The sequence below is a fragment of the Seriola aureovittata genome, chromosome 13 (genome assembly GCF_021018895.1).
Source record: "Seriola aureovittata isolate HTS-2021-v1 ecotype China chromosome 13, ASM2101889v1, whole genome shotgun sequence".
Taxonomy (NCBI): domain Eukaryota; kingdom Metazoa; phylum Chordata; class Actinopteri; order Carangiformes; family Carangidae; genus Seriola; species Seriola aureovittata.
The window spans coordinates 25,964,268-25,983,142 of NC_079376.1; the positions used below are offsets into that span (position 1 = coordinate 25,964,268).

The 18,875-nt window shown below is 43.5% G+C and overlaps 1 protein-coding gene across 1 annotated transcript in view; it reads right to left on the reverse strand.

The window, feature by feature from the left end:
* Positions 1-321: 321 nt before the first annotated feature.
* Positions 322-18,875, reverse strand: part of setd3 (SET domain containing 3, actin histidine methyltransferase) — a 41,205-nt gene continuing 22,651 nt past the window's right edge. The window contains exons 7-13 of the mRNA XM_056393728.1: positions 15,739-15,797; positions 13,490-13,604; positions 13,218-13,292; positions 12,189-12,355; positions 9,887-9,972; positions 3,848-4,008; positions 322-3,489 (exon numbers count right to left, since the gene is read on the reverse strand). Of these exons, the coding sequence (XP_056249703.1) occupies positions 3,016-3,489; positions 3,848-4,008; positions 9,887-9,972; positions 12,189-12,355; positions 13,218-13,292; positions 13,490-13,604; positions 15,739-15,797 (1,137 nt within the window). The 3' untranslated portion in view covers positions 322-3,015. The remainder of the gene's footprint in view (positions 3,490-3,847; positions 4,009-9,886; positions 9,973-12,188; positions 12,356-13,217; positions 13,293-13,489; positions 13,605-15,738; positions 15,798-18,875) is intronic.

Below are 18,875 nucleotides of genomic sequence, written 5' to 3' on the forward strand. Positions count from 1 at the left end.
TTTGTGACGTGTGCACAAGCAAGATGAAGCAAAAATGCGAACGGCTGCAACTTAACAGGACGTGTGTGTGTGTGTGTGTGTGTGTGTGTGTGTGCGCAGTGTCATTACAGGTCGTTTCTGATTGGTGGAATCAGAAAACTTTGTGAAGCAATGGCCACTGAAATCTGTCAGTTCAGTCTGAACAATGTAATGTTACAGTATATGATTCAGTTAAAGATGAGGCTGTAAGAGTTTAGATCTATACGGTATAGGAGTTTAGTGCATATTTCATTTTTAGTGTAATAGAAACTTTCTTGTTAGAGACACCACACTGAGAAAATGTGAGCAGCAGGTCTTTTATTTTCATAGGAACAAGAAAAGATGACGGTCCGGACCTGCTTATCACTCACCTGTGTGTGACCTACAGTGGAACATTAGAACTCTAGGAACTGGGACAGTCCATTCTTTTGGGAACAGTAGTTTACACTTAGGTACACTCCCGTGACTTTCAACCACACCTCAAGGTCTTCATCAGCACTTTGCTCAGTTTTCCTAGGGTTAGTTTAGACATCATCATGTGACCTACAGTAAATATGGAACTTGGGTCACATGCTAACACGCAGTCGTATGGTTGGCCTCTGTTCAGAGATGGTTGTCCACTTATCCCGCTCCATGACCTTTAACCCTTAATCCTGATTGGTTAGAGGACTACGACAGGGTCAAAGTCATGGGGTCAGGGGACGTCTGGAAAGGAGATCTTACAGTGGCTGACAAAGGCTAACGCGCTGCAACGGTCCAAAACACCTCCATTAGGAGAAATGAGCTGCAATTTCAGAAAGATGCAGATTCAAAAACATACGAAAATACAAAACTAATACAACAACGGAAACATGCTACAAATGAGACAATGTGCTGCAGGGAGACAAAACTAATACATGAACAGCAAACACGCTGCAAATACAGAAACAATACAAAACTCAGGAACAGAAAAACCACTGCATATTGACAACAGAAGAGCTCCAGGCCTCTAGGGGGAGCTCTCAGTGGAACACCTTGAGCACAAGCTTGAGCTTCGACTGAGAGGCCAGACCTACGACTGGACCTTTTACCTTTGACCAAGCAAGAGAATATGAGGGAAGAAAGATGAGATGACTTTAAAAGGTTTGTGTTCTTTTTTTACATTTGGCCATAGTTTTTACAATATTATAAAAGAGCAACAGAAAACATAACAAGTGTTAGCGTTAGCTTATACACAGTCCATGGGTTTTACAAGTAGCGCTCCCCCTAGAGGCCTGGAGCACTTCTGTTGTGTTGTCTTTTTTCCTGTTGTATTTGTTTTGGAGGTTCATATGTTTGTGTTGTTGCATGGTTTCTGTATTTGCAGCATGTTTGCTGTTCATGCATTCGTTTTGCCTTCCTGCAGCACGTTTTTTTCATTTTCAGCATGTTTCTGTTCTTGTATTTGTTTCGTATTTTTGCATGTGTTTTTGAATCTGCATCGCTTCTGTATTTGCAGCTTGTTTCTCCTAATGGAAGTGTTTTGGGCCTTGGCAGCATTTTTGCCCTTGTCGGCCACCGTAACATCTAATGTCAAATACATTGCGAAGTCAAGACGTGTGTGGTTTAAAAGCGGGTTCCTTAGTTTCACTAAGTTTCAGCTGAGCATGTCTGAACAAAGACCAGAACCAGCTGAAACCGGTCACTCTGTCTCCGTGATTCCACTGACACAACGTGAGTCGACTCGAGGGGTAACCACCGATACTTCAATGATCAGCTTTCAGGAGGCAGCCCCATATATTACCACTTGTTATCACCTGACCAGGTTCCATACTCGGGTCACATGACAACACTTTAGCCAACCACTACATGTTCTGATGAAGATGAAATGTGACGGAAAGTTCAGAAATAAACCAGTAGGCAGGTGTTGTGATGTGTTGTGAATATTTAGTCAAAAACATACAAACTGTGTTCCTGTGTTGAGGCACAAAGTAGCTCCACTGTGGGTCTTTGAATCATTGCACAGTCAAGAGTGACTGAGGCCACCTCTGCAGTTAACACCAACCAAAAGACAGTAACAACCTCCTGACAGTGCTTCCTTTTTTTCATACAAAAAGTGTCATCTTGAAATTCGTTTTAAGGCGGTCAAACAAAAATACACCTCACTGTGTCTCACCAAGTCCCTGTCTTTGTCAGGGGCAACACCATTGGCCGCTGAGCCACACATCAGTCCCTTTAAGTGATGTCCACAGACGCTCCCTCTAACACGAACTCACTACATTCATAAAGATACTTTTAGAACACAAAAGGAAACAAAATGATTTTGTTTGTGAAGGGCTGCAGCTACGTAATGACTGAAAATGTGCAATTTGACAGTAGAGATCAAACGTGTCACTGAGAAAGCAAAAAAGCATCTTCCATTTTGGCCTGTCAAAAACAAAGTGTTAGTCTTAGAGGCTATGAGAGCAGTTTCTGTTTCCTTCAGTTGTTCAGCTTGAAGCAGAAAAAAGGGAACAGAGGTCCGTGATGGTCTTAACTCAGCAGCACAACCCAAAATACTAGAATACAATAAGATTGTCAACTCAAAACATACTGGACACACATAAAATAAACTGCAGCAATAAACCAACCGATCACAGGATTCCAGAGGTTTTGGCTTCATGGAAATAACATTCACCTAACTCCATTTTGGTTTTTCTTCTCTTCAACTTCTAACTCTCTGCTGGGACCTGTTCTGCACCCCTCCCACTCCCGCTCTCCCTAAGCTGTAGGCCACAAACACTTTGAAGAGAAACCTACATTTCAAACTGAAACAAAAGCTAATATTAATATGAACCTGTTCTGCACAGAAGGCTGAGGGACAGACTTGCAGTATTTAAGTTCAGCAGCAGACAACTAAAAGCCACGCTGGATGACCACACAGTTCAAAAAGTTCTGCAACTTTCTATTTTCTTTTTTTTCTGCTTCTATATTTCTGAGTCATTTAAGAGACACAAAAATAAATAAATAGCATGGGCTGTCGCTGCACTTGGAATATATTTATTCACCATTCTCTTTGGGATTCTCCTCAGTTCGCTCGGCCACGTCCCTTTGGCCTTTCTGGGTTGAACTTCCATTCGAGTCCAAAGCTGATTGAACATCTTTGCTGACCTTCGCCTTGGTCTCCACCTGCACTGGCTCTCCATTAGCCTCCATCCCGTACACGACCTTCTCCCCATTCAGAAGGTGACTGTGCTCCTCCACCTGGATCTCCTGGCCTTCCTCCACCTCCTCCAGCTTGTGCAGGATAATGGGAAGCTTTGCATCTGCGTCAGTATTCTCCAGCAAAGCGATATCACTTTCCTCATAGCGAGGCAACGACGCGCCCTCCTCCAGCTTCTTCTGGAAATGCAGACGTTTGGCCCGTCCGCTGGCTGACGCCTTCTCCAGGATCTGCTTCTCAGCCAGGCGGAGCTGGATGGCCACACGAGAGTGCACAGAGACATCCGGTTTCTCCAGCATGGAACGGTCCTCCTGCAAGAGACCAGGCCAGGAGATCAGCGGCGAAGAAAAGAGGAGAGAAAGGTGACAAAAGGTTATAAGAAGGCAGCAAAACAGAGGTGGTGCTAATTCAGTTTCACACATTTGATTCTGATAAGTTCTTGTTGGATCTTCAAACAGATTGGGGACCTGTTTTCCCCCAATGCATCATATATGTTTTTTAAACTTTCTAGACTCAACATGCTGACAATCATGTCTTGGATTGTGGCCTTTCAGAAGGTGTTCGTACTCTTCATACAAACTTACAGAACCCTTAAAACCGTCAAATTGATCTGCAGTCAGAAACCTCAGACCACAACTTCCAACATAACTTTGGCTCCAACCGACTGACCTCTGATGTGGTCTTGTAGGTCTTGAGCAACAGAGCAGCTCGGGTCTCCAGGAAAGTCCACAACTTGATCTCATTGTCCCAGCTGACGGGGAACTCACTGTTGCCCAGGGTGAAGATCTTATTAATGGCACGATCTCCAAGCAGGTAGTCCTTCAGCTCCTCTGAAATTAAGATAAATGTTAGCATCTCTTCAAAAGAAACCAAAGACCAGCTGCAAGAAGAGTCTGGGAAATATGTGACATGGAAGTGGACCACAGCAGGTACTGGGCCTGTAAGACAGTGATTTTATGGTAAGGTTTTCATCTTCCCATTGACATTGGGTTTTCGTGTGGAGGTCTTCATGGGTCCAGCGCTCTGCACCTGATCCCAAACAGATGCATGGAAACCCAAACCCAGCATGCATACATTTACTTTTTAACAGAATGAACTCGATCTGTCGTCAGAAGAGGTCTGAACAGGTCCAGGTAGCGAGAGACCACCAGCACTGACAGCATGACGATACTCCCCTGTCAACCAGAAGCCAGGGATAAGAAGAATCAATGCAGTCGTTTCTTCTCCCACTCTCCTGTGATGATGTCCAACCAAGTGATCAGAGCTGGTAGAAAGTCTGCTCGGGTCCACCTGGGTATTAAACATATTAGACCTCATCCTGACCCACTTGGAAATCATTTGGTCTCCACCTGACTCAGGTGCTGGGTCTTGGTTTCTTTGAACCAAATGGACCCTGATTCAGATGAGATGATGAGACCAGACTGATGTCTTCTCAGTGTGTCAGAGACCAACAGAGGGGTCTAGGATCTTCCAGTGAATTGTTTTGGAGTTGTTGGATGGGCTGTTAGTTCCCCTGTGCCTGACTACACTCAGGTCGATGTTGTATCTAGGGTTGGGAACAGATGGGTGCTTCCATTTTGTATGTGATTCTTAGTTGGTGAAAAACCCAGAACTGCTAAACTCTGCCACTAAGTCCACACTACTATGTTTTCGTTTTGAAACACAACTCTTGCTATGTTTACTCCTGACGTCCACATTGCTCGCTTTTGAGTACTGAAAACAGAGACTTTCGGAAACGATGACGTAGACACCCATGGTCTCTCCTGATTGGCTCTCATCAGCCTGGACTACCAGTGGCGAATACAACATGATAATGAATTACAGTGTTACTGATCTTGTTGTCTTTGCCAGCAGCTGTTGTTCAGTTACAGTCCGTATTTTAATGCTGCAACTGTCTTTGTTGTTCCTCGTTCAGTGTATTTTGTGTGACTTAACAACTTCAGAGTAGACAATCTGCTTCCTGTTTACACCAGCTCGCACATGCTCAGTGTACGTGAATGGTCATGTGATATGTGTTTTCAGGTGTGTTAGTCTGGACAGAGATAATTTTTGTTTGACAACACTGTTTTAAAATGAAAACGTAGTAGTGTGGACGAAATCTAACAGATGTATCAAATCTTTAATCTTTCCCCCTTTGTTTAAAAGAAAAGATTATCTAATATGTTAAATATGAGCACAAATACTGAGGAACACTGGAAGTGGATCTGCAGCTACACTGAATAATATTGACATCACAACTCTGAACCAGGACCACCCCTGAAATCTATGGATAAAGTAGCTCACACCGGTCATTTCATTGTGTCAGACACATGTATTCAGCATTTCATTATGCTGCATTCATCTAATTTTTAGTGAACAATGAATCGGTTACTGTAGTGTTTCTTTCAGTTTCTCTTACTTATAACTTTAGTTTAGTTAAAAGTTAAACCTATTTATATTTAATGAAGGGATTTGAAAGGATTTAGATATAATGAACACATTCAAGCTATATTCACACTATTATGTTTTCATTTTAAAACAAAAAGATTTTAGCTCCGTATCACAAATAATCTGTGTCCATAGTAACACACCTGAAAATGGATATCACATGACCACTGACCATACTGAGGTACATTGGGAATGTGTGAGCCGGTGTAAACAAGAAGCAGGTTGTCTAGTCTGGTCGTTCCCAACCTTTTCCAACTCATGGTCCACTTGAAAATCTCAGGAATGTTGGCGGCCCACATCCAACCCTGTAACAATACAGAGGTCAAATACTGTCTTCTCAGAGCACTTTTTATTTTAATGATGAGGATCAAACATTCAGGACTGAACTGAAATCAGAGGAAACTCAGTGTTTCTTTGTTGTCTGACTTGTCCATTCACCATCTGTCTCTTGACTCTTTCCTTTGAATTTCTTTCTTGTTGCTAACTAGCTATCCATTCTGATTCTACAGTTTTTGCCATAGATATGATATGATCTTTTAATCAGACTGAGATAGCAAGTGACAAGTATTTGATGTGGTCCTGCATCAACATAAAAGTTGCTATCACTGGTTTATCACAGTAATAGGCCTTAACATGAGAAAAAAAAAAAAAACAATGAAAAAACAATGTTTTTAAAATTCATCATCGAAATATACTCGAAATCACAACATGGCTAAGTGCAATATGCACATCGCAGGAGCTGCAATTTTTTTTTGATAAAGGTAAAATGTCTCACAACATTGTTTTACATTGTTAGCACCATAAGCGTTGTGGTGCTATAGAGACGCCCCGACCTACAAATTATATTCTCCAGATGTAAAGGAACATGTTTGTTTGCAACAAGCCCCAACAAAAAAAGGGGCCACATTGTGATGGCTGGACAACTGGGTCAGAGCATCTCTAAAACTGCAGGTGTTGTTGAGTGTTCCCAGTGTTCAGTGGTTAGTACCTACCAAAAGTGGACTAAGGAAGGACAACAGGGTCATGGGTGCCCGAGGCTCATTGATATGCCTTGGGCGGGCGAAGGTTTGCCTGTGTTGTCCGAGCTCACAGAAGAGCTACTGTAGCACAAATTGCTGAAAAAGTTAATGCTGTTTCTGATAGAAAGGTGTCACAACACACAGTGCATTGCAGCTTATTGAGTGTGGGGCTGCATAGCCACAGACCTGTCAAAGGGCCTATGCTGAGCCCTATCCACCACCAACAGTGCCTACAATGTGCACATGGGCATCAGAACTGGACCACAGACCAATGGAAGAAGGTGGGCCTGGTCTGATGAATCACGTTTTCTTTTACATCATGTGGAAGGCTGCATGCATGTGCGTCGCTAACCTGGGGAACTGTTCGCATCAGGATGCACTATGGAAAGATGACAAGCCCGCAGAGGCAGTTTGATGCTTTGGGCAATGTTCTACTGGGAAACCTTGGGTCGTGCCATTCATGTGGATGTTACGACACGTACCACCTACCTAAACATTGTTACAGACCAAGTACTCTCTTTCATGGAAATGGTATTCCCTGATGGCATATACACTGCTCAAAAAAATTAAGGGAACACATAAATCACACATCAGATCTTGATGAACAAATGATTCAAGGTGAAAATCTTGTACAATGATGTACATTGTATAATTTGTTGAGAACAAAATGATGTAATAACGATCAATGGAAACCAAAATCATCAACTCATTGAGAGCTGGAATCACAATTGTAAATTGAAACTTTCATGACGGCAACTCATAATGTGACTTCGTAGTGTGTATGGCCCTGTTTGCCTGTATACACTCCCAATAATGTCTGGGCATGTTCCTGATGAGTCGGTGGATGGTGTCCTGGGGGATCTCCTGAACAATCTGTGGCTGTACTTGCTGGCATCGGATGCACCGATACACAACGTCCCATAGGGGCTCAATTGGATTTAGGTCAGGAGAACATGAGGGCCAGTCAAAGGCATCAATGCCTTCATCATCCAGGAACTATCTACACACATGATTGCCGGGCATTGTCCTGCACCAGGAGGAACCCAGGGCCCACTGCACCAGCGTAAGGTCTGACAATCACTCTGAGGATTTCATCCCGTTACCTAACAACAGTCAGGGTGCCATTGGCTATGACATGGAGGTCTGTGCGACCCTCCAAGAATATGCCTCCCCGGACCATCACTGACCCACCGCCAAACCAGTCATGCTGGATGATGTTACAGGCAGCATAACATTCACCATGGCATCTCCAAATTCTTTCCCGCCTGTCACATGTGCTCAGTGTGAACCTGCTCTCATCCGTGAAGAGAACGGGGCGCCAATGGCGGACCTGCCACTTCTGGTGTTCTCTGGTGAATTCCAGTCGAGAGGTCCCACTAGAGGATGTTGGGTCCTCATGCCACCCTCATGGAGTCTGTTTCTGACAGATTGGTCAGAAACATGCACACCAGTAGCCTGCTGGAGGTCATGTTGTAGGGCTCTGGCAGTGCTCCTCCTGTTCCTCCTCGCACAAAGGAGCAAGTACTGGTCCTGCTGCTGGGTTGATGCCCTTCTCCGGCCCTGTCCAGCTCTCCTCGTGTAACGGCCAGTCTCCTGGTATCTCCTCCATGCTCTTATGACTGTGCTGGGAGACAAATCAAACCTTCTTGCGCCTGCACATATGGATGTGCCATCCTGGAGGAGCTGGACTACCTGTGCAACCTGATTGGGCTGCAGGTACCGCCTCATGCTACCAGTTGTGACAAAGACACTTGTAAAACACAAAACTAGAGAAGAATCAGTGAGGAAGCATCAGCAGAGAGCAACTGTCTTTGGCCACCACATGTAAAACCACTCCCTTTTTGGGGGTTGTCTTGCTTTTGCCTCTCCATTGCACCTGTTGTCACTTTCATTTGCACCAAAGCAAGTGCAATTGATTCACAATCACTTGTGCTTCCTAATGGACAAATTGATTTCCCTGAAGTTTAACTGACTTGATGTTATACTGTGATGATCAAGTGTTCCCTTCATTTTTACTTGAGCAGTTATATACAGCATAACATAGCACCAGCCCACACTGGTCTACTCTGCAGTTGATTAGTTGCACAAAATACTCGAGGAACAGCAAAGACAGTTGCTCAGAGGCTGATGAGACCCAATCAGGAGTGGCCGCGTCTACGTCATCTTTTCCAAAGGTCTCAGTTTCTGTCCATCCAGACTACAACACAACCCCAAAGTGTTCATAATAAAACACAACCCCAGAGTTTTCAAAATAAAACAGGTCCAGCAGAGTTTCTGTAAGTCTCTGTTTTAGGAGTTGTGTGGACGGCAGGAGGAAACACAGAACAAGAGATGTGTTTTAAAACTAAGACGTATTAGCGGTGTAAATGTACTGTAAGTGATAAATGATCTTTTCTTTTGGACACACAGAGATGAAACAATCTTCTCTTTGACGGCACAGAAGACATCAGGAAGTCACAGAGTGCTAAACCAGTCAGTCTGACCTTCCTCACTGTCCGCATGAATCATGAACAGAGTTTTGGTCACAACTTGTAAAGAAGTCAGAGCCGATCTTTATCCTGCTGCCTCTGATCTGAGCTTGCTTACATGGGAAGATGAAAGAGGAGAAGTGCAGCGCCCCGGTGTGTGTGCACACCATTCCATCATGTCACATCTGTTATGAAATGTTGACACACATAGACACACGTGCAAGAGATGATACCACCCTCACCCCACCCCACACACACACACACACACACACACACACACACACACACTAAGGCGTTGGGGCCATTTTAAAGATTAACATGCAGCAGAAAAAGTGAATAATATATCAAGCAGGGTCGTGAAGATGAGTCCTGTGACAGAGGAGGATGTGGCCTTGTGTGGTTGGGGATTTATGACACTGGCACCGTTCTGCATATATGCCGATGAATATTGCAAAGCCCCAGTGGATTTCTCCTTCCACACATCTGGTGGCCTGCCTTGATCAATTAAGCAGCTTGGGAATGGACAGGTCTTGCTCTTCCCCTCTCCTTCCTCTCTACCTTCTCCTCCTCCTCTCTCTCTGTCTCTTTGCCTCTGCTGCGTGCAGAGGAAGCAGTCACTTGACAACGGTCCCAGAGGAGCGTCACAAACTGTGGCATGCTTTGTTTTAGAGTACGTTAGCAGGTTTGTGGCTTAGAGGTTCCACAGGGAAAGTCCTACTGCTGATATCCGACTGTGGGTGTGTGTGTGTGTGTGTGTGTGTGTGTGTATGTGTGTGTGTGTGTGTGTGTCTTACCCTCTGTCATGCAGAAGACTCTGAGGAAGGCCAAGAGCTGGGCTGAAATGGGGGGTTCATTACAATGCAAAGCAAAGACACAGGACCTGAAAACACAACAGCATACACATGTAAATAAACCCATTCAGAAAACAAGAGGAGAAATTAAATACTTGAACACATGCACAATAAACACCTCGACAGTCTGAACTGACAGAAGCACTTCCTAACAGTGAGACCACCTCAGGTCTTCTCTGTGTAATTCTTCATGAGTCTGTATAATTAAGCCACAGAGGAAACAAATAATATGAGCAGTGCTGTCTATGGGGGCGTAGTCAAACTATGGATCCTGTATTTCAGGTCAAACACTTATCAGAACCTCCTTACAATCCAGTAAAAGCAGCAGCGCTACAACTACAACAACATGACACCACACGTCTGTATATGACATTTCCTAATATTCATTTGGCTTTTTTTTTATTTTTGTTGATGTTGATGATGTTGTTTGGTTGTTTGTTCTTAACTCTAGGCTGCAGGGACACAGGGTGGGGCTGTAATTACTATCAAATAAAAAGTAAATCTAAATCTAGTATATGTCTGGACCACCTATGGTCAAACCCTAATTTTATAACCACGATGTCGTCTGACAAAATCACCAGCACATAAATCAAAGACAAAGAATGAGCTGTGATGTCAGCTGCATTTACTGTGAAATTATCACACCACAATAGTTTAGTCTTTATTTACTTCAACTCCAGAACGTCACAGACTTTTATTAGAGGCAGGTCTTTATGTCTAACTCCCTCTGTTTGATATGTAGAGTTGGTCATAGTCATTAGTACGAAGCCTCATTACCGATGACTTCTCTCTCTCTCTCTCCTGCTCTCTCTGCTCAGTGTGTCTTATGTTTAGTTATTCCTCTGCCTCCCTTAGTAATAATGATACATGGAATTAAAGTAGTTTATTTGCTGTAATGGAGGCGAGGCTAAGTATATTAGAAGCGCTCCTCCTCTTCCCTGCAGTTCCCGAGCAGCCGGAAAACCAGAGCGGCTCAGTAGACTGCTGCTCAGCACTCCACTGACCAGTGGTGGAAATATCATCACTCAGTCAGTCAGTCCCCAACTTCCCAGATTATAGGGCTGGTCTTACTGTTGCGCTCCAGCCAAAAAAAAAAAAAAATAAATGTGAAATTTTGAGATTTCACACACAAATAAGTTTTATTTTGTAACAGAGTCTAAAATGTAAGAGTGAGGACATATCAGATTGAATCCTGGCCTCTCTGTTTTATCACTGAAAATAATATTAGTCTAGCAGCTTGAAGAACAAGTGTGATCCTGGACTCCACATCATCCCATTACACACTGAGCTAATTTTAGAGAGGACAATTTTTCCTCCTGCTTGAGCAAAGTGATCGATGTGGTGATGGGTAGCACAGGGTCGACGTTATTACACCACACAAACACATTACAGCCGCCTCTCCTCTCTTCCTATGAGATTACCCCTCTGTCCATTCCTCCAGCGGAGCAGCCAGCTCAGGGAGGTTAACTCTTTGTACCAGGGGTTGTATTGTGTGTTTAAAAGGTCGTTGTAGATGTACTGGATAAAACATGAACTTATTACATCTTGTAAACGAACAGTCAAAAAGTGCTCATTTATTCCTACTTATCAGAAAGAAATGCAGTGGAGGCAGAAGGAGTGAGGAGTGTGATGATAGCAGCCGCTCGACATCTCAGCGCGGCCCTGACACCGAGCGCAGAGCTGTTTCCTTTGAAAATGATCTACAAGCATATCTGTCAATTTAATAGAGCGCCCCAGCAACAACGGGGATTGTTTCATTTAATTTCCACTGTTGAGATTTAGACTGTCATCAATAAGAGATTAAAAGGCGTCTGATTAAAAATGCCGAGCAGAGAATGCTGCATAAAATTAAGAGGCTAATGATAAAATGATTGAGCTTCTTGGTGATGAAAGTGTTGGGGCTGATGGTAAATTGATACTTGGTGGGGAGGGATGAAAAAAAGAGACCTGCTGCAACATTTATATTATGTGTTTCAATTATGCCAAAGGGGAGCCTAATTGGTTGAAAAATCTACTGTTGGAAGACAAAGTGCGCCGTGGCTTTATGAAGGGTACATGGAGTTAGTCACGAGCCTGGAGCTCCCCTTGACCCATATTAAAGACTTCAGAGTAAAAGGCTCAGGTTTGCAGATTCAGTCCCTCATGAGAGCAGACACTGTGTTTGTAGGTAAGAAGAGGGACATTTGTCCTTCCACTGCAAACAAAAAGCTAATAAACAGTGACATAAAGAGCAGGTTGGACGTACGCTGGGATGCCGGCTCGTGCCAACACTTCGGCCTTCATGGCATAGAGGCGTTCGCTCTTGCTGACCCCTAGCTTGATCTTGACTCTGTCGTGGGCGTTGTCCTGGAAGAAGAAACCGTTGTGGATGACGAACTCAGCATTGGATCTTGTGCCATAGAAGATGTAGATCTACAGGAAGGACATAATAAAATCATAAAGACACATAAAGACAGGCAGCCCATAGAAGGACTGAGACAATTCATTCCCACATAAAAAAATACCAAACATGTTGATGGGCTGTGACCCCTTTTTTAAGCCTATATTTACTTAAATCCTGCCAACTGTGAACCCTGGAAAGTCATGCTGCATTAACTATTAGCTCTTATCTATTAGATCTTTTTTGCACTGTAACCACAGAGGCAACAATCACCTGCAGTACTTTGATACTGAAGTCTACATGTGATGATTATCAGGCAAGGTCTAATGTTATTAGTACTGGGAGCTTGACAAAAATGCTGAAAATGTTATCTGTGGAACCTGATTGTGGATACTGGTGTATGTGTGTGAGAGCAGTTTTTTTCCTCTTTATTTATTTCATTTGTTTGTTTGTGCTGTTGATGTTCTGTATAAATTATATATTTTTTCCATTTCTTTTTTTGTCCTTCTCTACGTATTTTCTGTATTTTGTACATATAAAAACTACGACAAAAAGGTATTAAAAAAAAATTGTACTGGGAGCATCATCTCTATATAATTTCTATGGACAGTTATAACAGACAATCAGTCATCAACATCACTGAAACCTGTGATTTCTGATCCTAAACAATCTTTGTAGCAAACTGCAACATGGTAAAACATCCAAACTAATGGAGTTTCAAAGTCACTTTAAAGTGTGTAATGTGAGAGAAGGGAAACTCTCTCTCCATCCCTTTGAATCTTCTCCAGCAAGATACTTTTACCTGGCTCTGTCCTTCTTGTACTTAACTACAGACGTGTTAGAGCTGTGTGTGGAAACAGAGAGAGGCAACACAGACAATAAAGCAGTAGTAACCTGTTCGTTCTCCTTGTAGTCCTGCAGCGCCACACATTCACAGCGATCATCCTCCAGGTTGTAGCCGGTGGTGATCTGCAGAAAAACAATCACCTTTACTAATCCAACCTGTCCCAGTTTTAATGTTCAGAAGAAGAACAACCTTCTCATGATATTGAAACCATATGTTTCTAGAACATGACATTTTATCATAACAAAATATCCAGAGTTTTCAGTGTAAAACAATGTGTGTGAGTGTGTGTGTATGTGTGTGTGTCTGTCCAAGACTTTACCAGTCCATTAGTGTGGTTACACATGTCCCACAGGGGGATGAGGGCCAGAGTGACCCGGCTGCCGTCCTCAGTGGGGATCTGGTTCTGACGGGTCATCACCGAGGACACCGCCCACCTGTCACACACATGAAACAACCACTGCTCAGTACAGTGGTGTTAATTTACTCTCCTGACAGGGATCATATGATCCTGGTCAACAGCAGGACAGGGAAGTTCATCAATTCAACACTGGTATCAATATGTAGAGAAAGTTGTATCAGATGAGGAGGGAGAGAGAGAGGGAGAGAGAGAGAGGGAGATAAAGATGAAGAGCGGAGGGGAGAACAGAGAAGGTAAATATGGAGAGAGGAGAGAGAACAGGGAAGGTAAAGATGGAGAGAGGAGGGAGAAAAGAGGAGGTAAAGATGGAGAGGAGGGAGAGTAGAGGAGATAAAAATAGAGAGGGAGAGAGAGATAAAGATGGACAGAGGAGGGAGGATAGAGGAGGTAATAATGGAGAGAGGAGGGAGAATAGAGGAGATAAAAATGGAGGGAGAAGCCTGTATCAGACATGATCAGGCTGTGTGCTGCTGTAATGATATTCCCACAGTATCTGTGCTAGTCTTTATTTACTTTGTGATACAGAGTGAGTGTGAGCTACACTCGGTGTGTCACCATGTCTCATTACTGAGTATGACACTTTCTGTTCAGTGGCCACTGACTGTGATAGACTGGTGGATGTGGTGCAGAGGGTTTGCTGTGGACCTGTCTCTGCTACATGTGTGTTCTGCAAACCAGATTTTAAACAATAATACAGTAGCAAACAGCTTTTTTCTATGTAAAGATATAGTGAAGTTATGGAGTCCTGAGCAGAAAATGAAGCCACACCCCCTCTGTGTGTGTTGTAATCCAAGTTTCTCTGTTCTTCTGGTACCGTCTGCAGGTGAGTGCATGTACGTGTGCATGTTAGTGCATGTGTTCCAGTTGTTAAACTGATGGTCCTCCCTATGTTTATGAACACACAGGCTACACCCACAGGTGAGATGTCAAAGTGCAGTATGCAACGTTCAGGTGAAAGTGACCTGCAAGAATTTCCTCCACTGAAGAAGAAACCACGTTTTCATCTAAAAAGGCCTCACACAAAGAAAGACATCGGACCAGAGCACAGGTGGACTGGTCATGAGGACTACTGGCTCAAATTCAGGTTGGCCAGTGGACTGTCAAAACATCCATAAAGTTTTTCAAGTGTTTACTGGCTCCTTCAGTGTCGTTATCGGCTTCAGCAGTATCATTTGTGTGGACAGTCCCAGTGAATAAGTCCAAGGTTGAATTTGTTTCCCAGTCCAACCATGGGGCCAATACTGGTCTGGTTTACTGAGAGGAGAACCCTACGAGCTGCTACAGGGTCCAGCTTTACTCAGAACTGGTTTTTCTTTTCCTCCATGTGTCAGTAACTTGATGGTTCATAATGTTATATGTCTGTTTTCATTAGTGACGGCTGTAGTCATGATAACGTTCGCTAACTTGCTGTTACCAATATTATCAATTTGTTTGGCAAATGTTGTTATCGCTAGCTGGCTTACTTATTACCATGAAGCATATGATGGCAATGCTAGCATGGGGCTAATGCTTGTGGTTAGATTGTTTTTGTTGGCTCTCATGTTTACAGGGAAACTTTATTCAGTTGAGCTTCTTGTTGTGTGTTTAGTGGACGATTTTACTGGGCTCTGTAACAAATTACTGACTGAGAGCGTGAAGGTGTGGCTGACGAAGCATTTGTTTTGGTGTGAGATGCTCGTGGTCTAGTGCGACATCTAGTGGCAGTGACGATAATTTACAGAACCTTTAAAGTTGTCTCATCTCTCAACAATGTCCACCAGAAACCCTCCGTCAGAAACACAATAAACCTGTAGCTGCTGTAACATCTTTAGCCTGAAGCTACACCTTAATGTACAGATCCAGATCCAGCTTTACATGCAATAATACTCAAGTCTAAGTGATTTAGTCACATTAAGATGTGAGTAAATTAAAGCTTTAATTTGGACTGTGTCAGTGGTGTCTGACTGGCCCCATCAGATTCCTTTCAGACATTGTCACAGTTTGCAGTGTACATCATTACTGATGGGAAAGATGCACAAAACTGTAAAAATATGAACCAAGGTGATTCTTTAGCATTTGTTCCACTTCACATGCACAACACATATAAACAAGCAGAAGATGTGAGGAGTCTGAAAAGAGGCCGAGGACATCCCCCACCCTCCCACACTGACCTGTAGTCATCAAATGTGAAGCTGTCCTTCAGGGCCAGTTTGCTGGCGGCAGGATGAGTCTGGAGGGAAGAAGGTGGATGTGAGGAAAGAGAGAGAGAAAGAAAAAAAACACCAAGTGAGGAACACCAGTGTGAGGAATTTTATTATGCAGGCATGCTGAGGGGGGGGCTGACAGGGACGCCTAACAAGAAGGTCTGGGAGTAGGGGGCCACTGCTGGGGCATGTATGTGTGTGTGTGTGTGTGGTCCGTTAGTGCAGTGTGACACTCGCCAACCCCCCATACATCACTGTCAACTTAATTTGTTGTGGCCAGCAGCCGTCATAAATCTGCCTCATCAATTTGGGCCTGAAACAGGGTGTGTGTGTGTGTGTGTGTGCGTGTGTGTGCGTGTGTGTGTACACCGATGGCACCGGTTTCTCCATTTAAAGCCACAGCCGCCACCTAACACAGCCATTTACAAACTGCCCTGAGCTTAAGCAGGAGGGAGTCAGAGAGAGAGAGAGAGAGAGAGAGAGAGAGAGAGAGAGAGAGAGACAGAGAGAGAGAGAGAGACAGAGAGAGAGAGAAACAGAGAGAGAGAGAGAGAGAGAGAGAGAGAGAGAGAGAGAGAGAGAGGAGTTCGGTGGAATTTGTACAGTGGGAAGAAAAAGTCAGTGAATCCCTCTGAATGACCTGGTTTTCTGCATTGACGGGTCACAAACTGGGATCTGATCTTCATTTAAGCAACAAGTCTCGACAAACACTGTGTCCCTGAGCTGATATCACACAAATTATAATAATACTTTTGTGTCTTTTGTGTACACAGTCATTAAACATTCACAGTGCTGGTGGAAACAGTCAATGAAACTGGTTGAATCAGGTTAAATTGCTCCTAAAATGCTAAAAAAAATCTAATAATGCAGTTTTATGTTTAACTGAAGGAAGTTTCAGACAGCTATGACATTGAGATTTGAAATTTACAAAATTTAAAATGTCCTATCCTGCCTGGAAGTATGCTACGACAGGCTAAAATACATTGATATGGTATTTGAACTCCTTTGACATTGTGTCTCATACTAACATCATCCAACACATCACCTCCTGAACACACACAGACACACACACACACCTCAGGGTAAAATAGAGTGGTCACATCATATCTCACCTCTGGAGGTGAGTAGCTGCTCTGTGCGTGTGTGTGTGTGTCTGTGTGTGTGTGTTAATACAGCGTGTCCAGCAATGACACTGATTCATCTGTACAAGTGAGTGTGGAGGATCATGCTTGTCAAGTTAAACAAAGTGACCAGGCTTGTATCTCTCACACACTCACACATCCAGAAACAATTATCTTTGCTCTGTCTGACTCTCTCTTATCAGGGGAGGTGTGTGTGCATGTGCGCGTGTGTGTGTGTGTGTGTCTGTGGAGGGGGTGGGGTGGGGTGGGGGGTCATCAATCAGTCAGTCAGTCAGTCTCTCTGTCTGTCTAACAAGATGTTAATGGCTACTGGCATTTAGCCCTTATAGACAGAATATTTCCAAGGACTATTAGGCCACGGGAACTAAACATGGGGCCTAAGCCAAGAGCTAAAAGTCCTCTTTTGTGTCTTGCTGCTCTGTTCTTTCACCACAAGTAAAGTTCACGACTGAAAATTCTGCCACAAAAATTTCTGGGCCATCAGAAAGAACTGGGCAAAGGATTTGCGGACTGCAAAGGCGGCAACGTCAATCACATGCAGTTCCAGAGCATGCACACAAACACAAACAGATTCAAAGAGTGAGCTGCTCGCTGAAATATGTAACATCACAGAATATGAGCATGTTCACCCGGGGTGTCATGTCATCTGCTGATCAGAACTGGAGCCAATACGTACCCCCTGACTGCAGAGTCATGTGACCCAGGAGTGAATGCTGACTGGACCCTTTCACGGTGACAACAAAAGCCAGGTGTCGGCATGTTTTTTTTTGTCCAGTATAAAAGGGGGTTAATATTCACGTTGGTGTCAAGTTGTGTTTTAATGACACCCACTGAAACACGGGAATCTTCTGGATTATTTCACAAAGCTGCGAGGCATACAGCTTTGTCTCCGATAAATCATGTCACTGTCCATCAGTTTGCTTCTAAATAATACACTACCCATGAGCCTCTCCCAATGTTGCTATAGAGAAGAAGCCACTTCGTTGTTGCTATTGGAAATAAAACATTATGTAATGGTCAGACAATTCATTCAGAGCTAACACAGAATCTAAAGGTAACTCCTGAAGGTTTTCTCAGGTTTCTCAAGTATAATCTTCAGCTTCTGTTTGTCAGGAGCAGAACACACACAACACAAGGTGAAGCTCAGCTATCACGTTTCTTACTAAAACACACCACGTTTTTTTTTTTTTTTTACCTTATTAACATTCATATGGGGTTTTTATATAAGAAACGTATGAGCAAAATAATCCGTCAGAACAATGCCATCCGGCCATCAATTAACTATTCTCTTCCACTACCCCTTTGTTCTACTGATGATGCTCAAAGACAAACAGAAAGAGAAGAAGAAAGAAAGAAAAAGGGAGACGCATGTTGTTATGTTAGAAGACACGAACACAGTGGATATTGAACGGACAAGTCAGTTCTTAATTCCAAAATTCTCTCTCTCTCTCTCTCTCTCTCACACAAACACACACACACAGAGAGAGAGAGAGAGAAAGACAGAGGGAGAGAGAGAGAGCACTGCTCTGTGAGCTCTTGATGCATTAGCATGTAAAGACAAGGGTCATCCATCATGTGTCCATCGTGGAGAGACAGAGGATGTGGGTTGGAAGTAGCCAAATGTGTGTGTGTGTGTGTGTGTGTGTGTGTGTGTTGTGTGGGGGAGAGATGGGTTCAGCCTCATTTAGCTTAAACACTGAAAGCAGAGAAACAGCTCCAGCACCTGAACGCTACTAAAACTGTAGTATTTTTTTTTTTTACATTTCTCTGTTTATTTATACTGAACCATTTCAGAACGGCAATTCCCGGGGCTTGGGATCTCACAGAAACTTGCATGAAACATGGAAGCGCCAGTCATCATCAGCTGGTTGAATTTGTGTGTGTTATGTTTTGCCCCGAAAAACAAAATACAAGACAAAAAACTGTGGATGAGGTCATGGCTGAGAGGACGGAATCAGCATA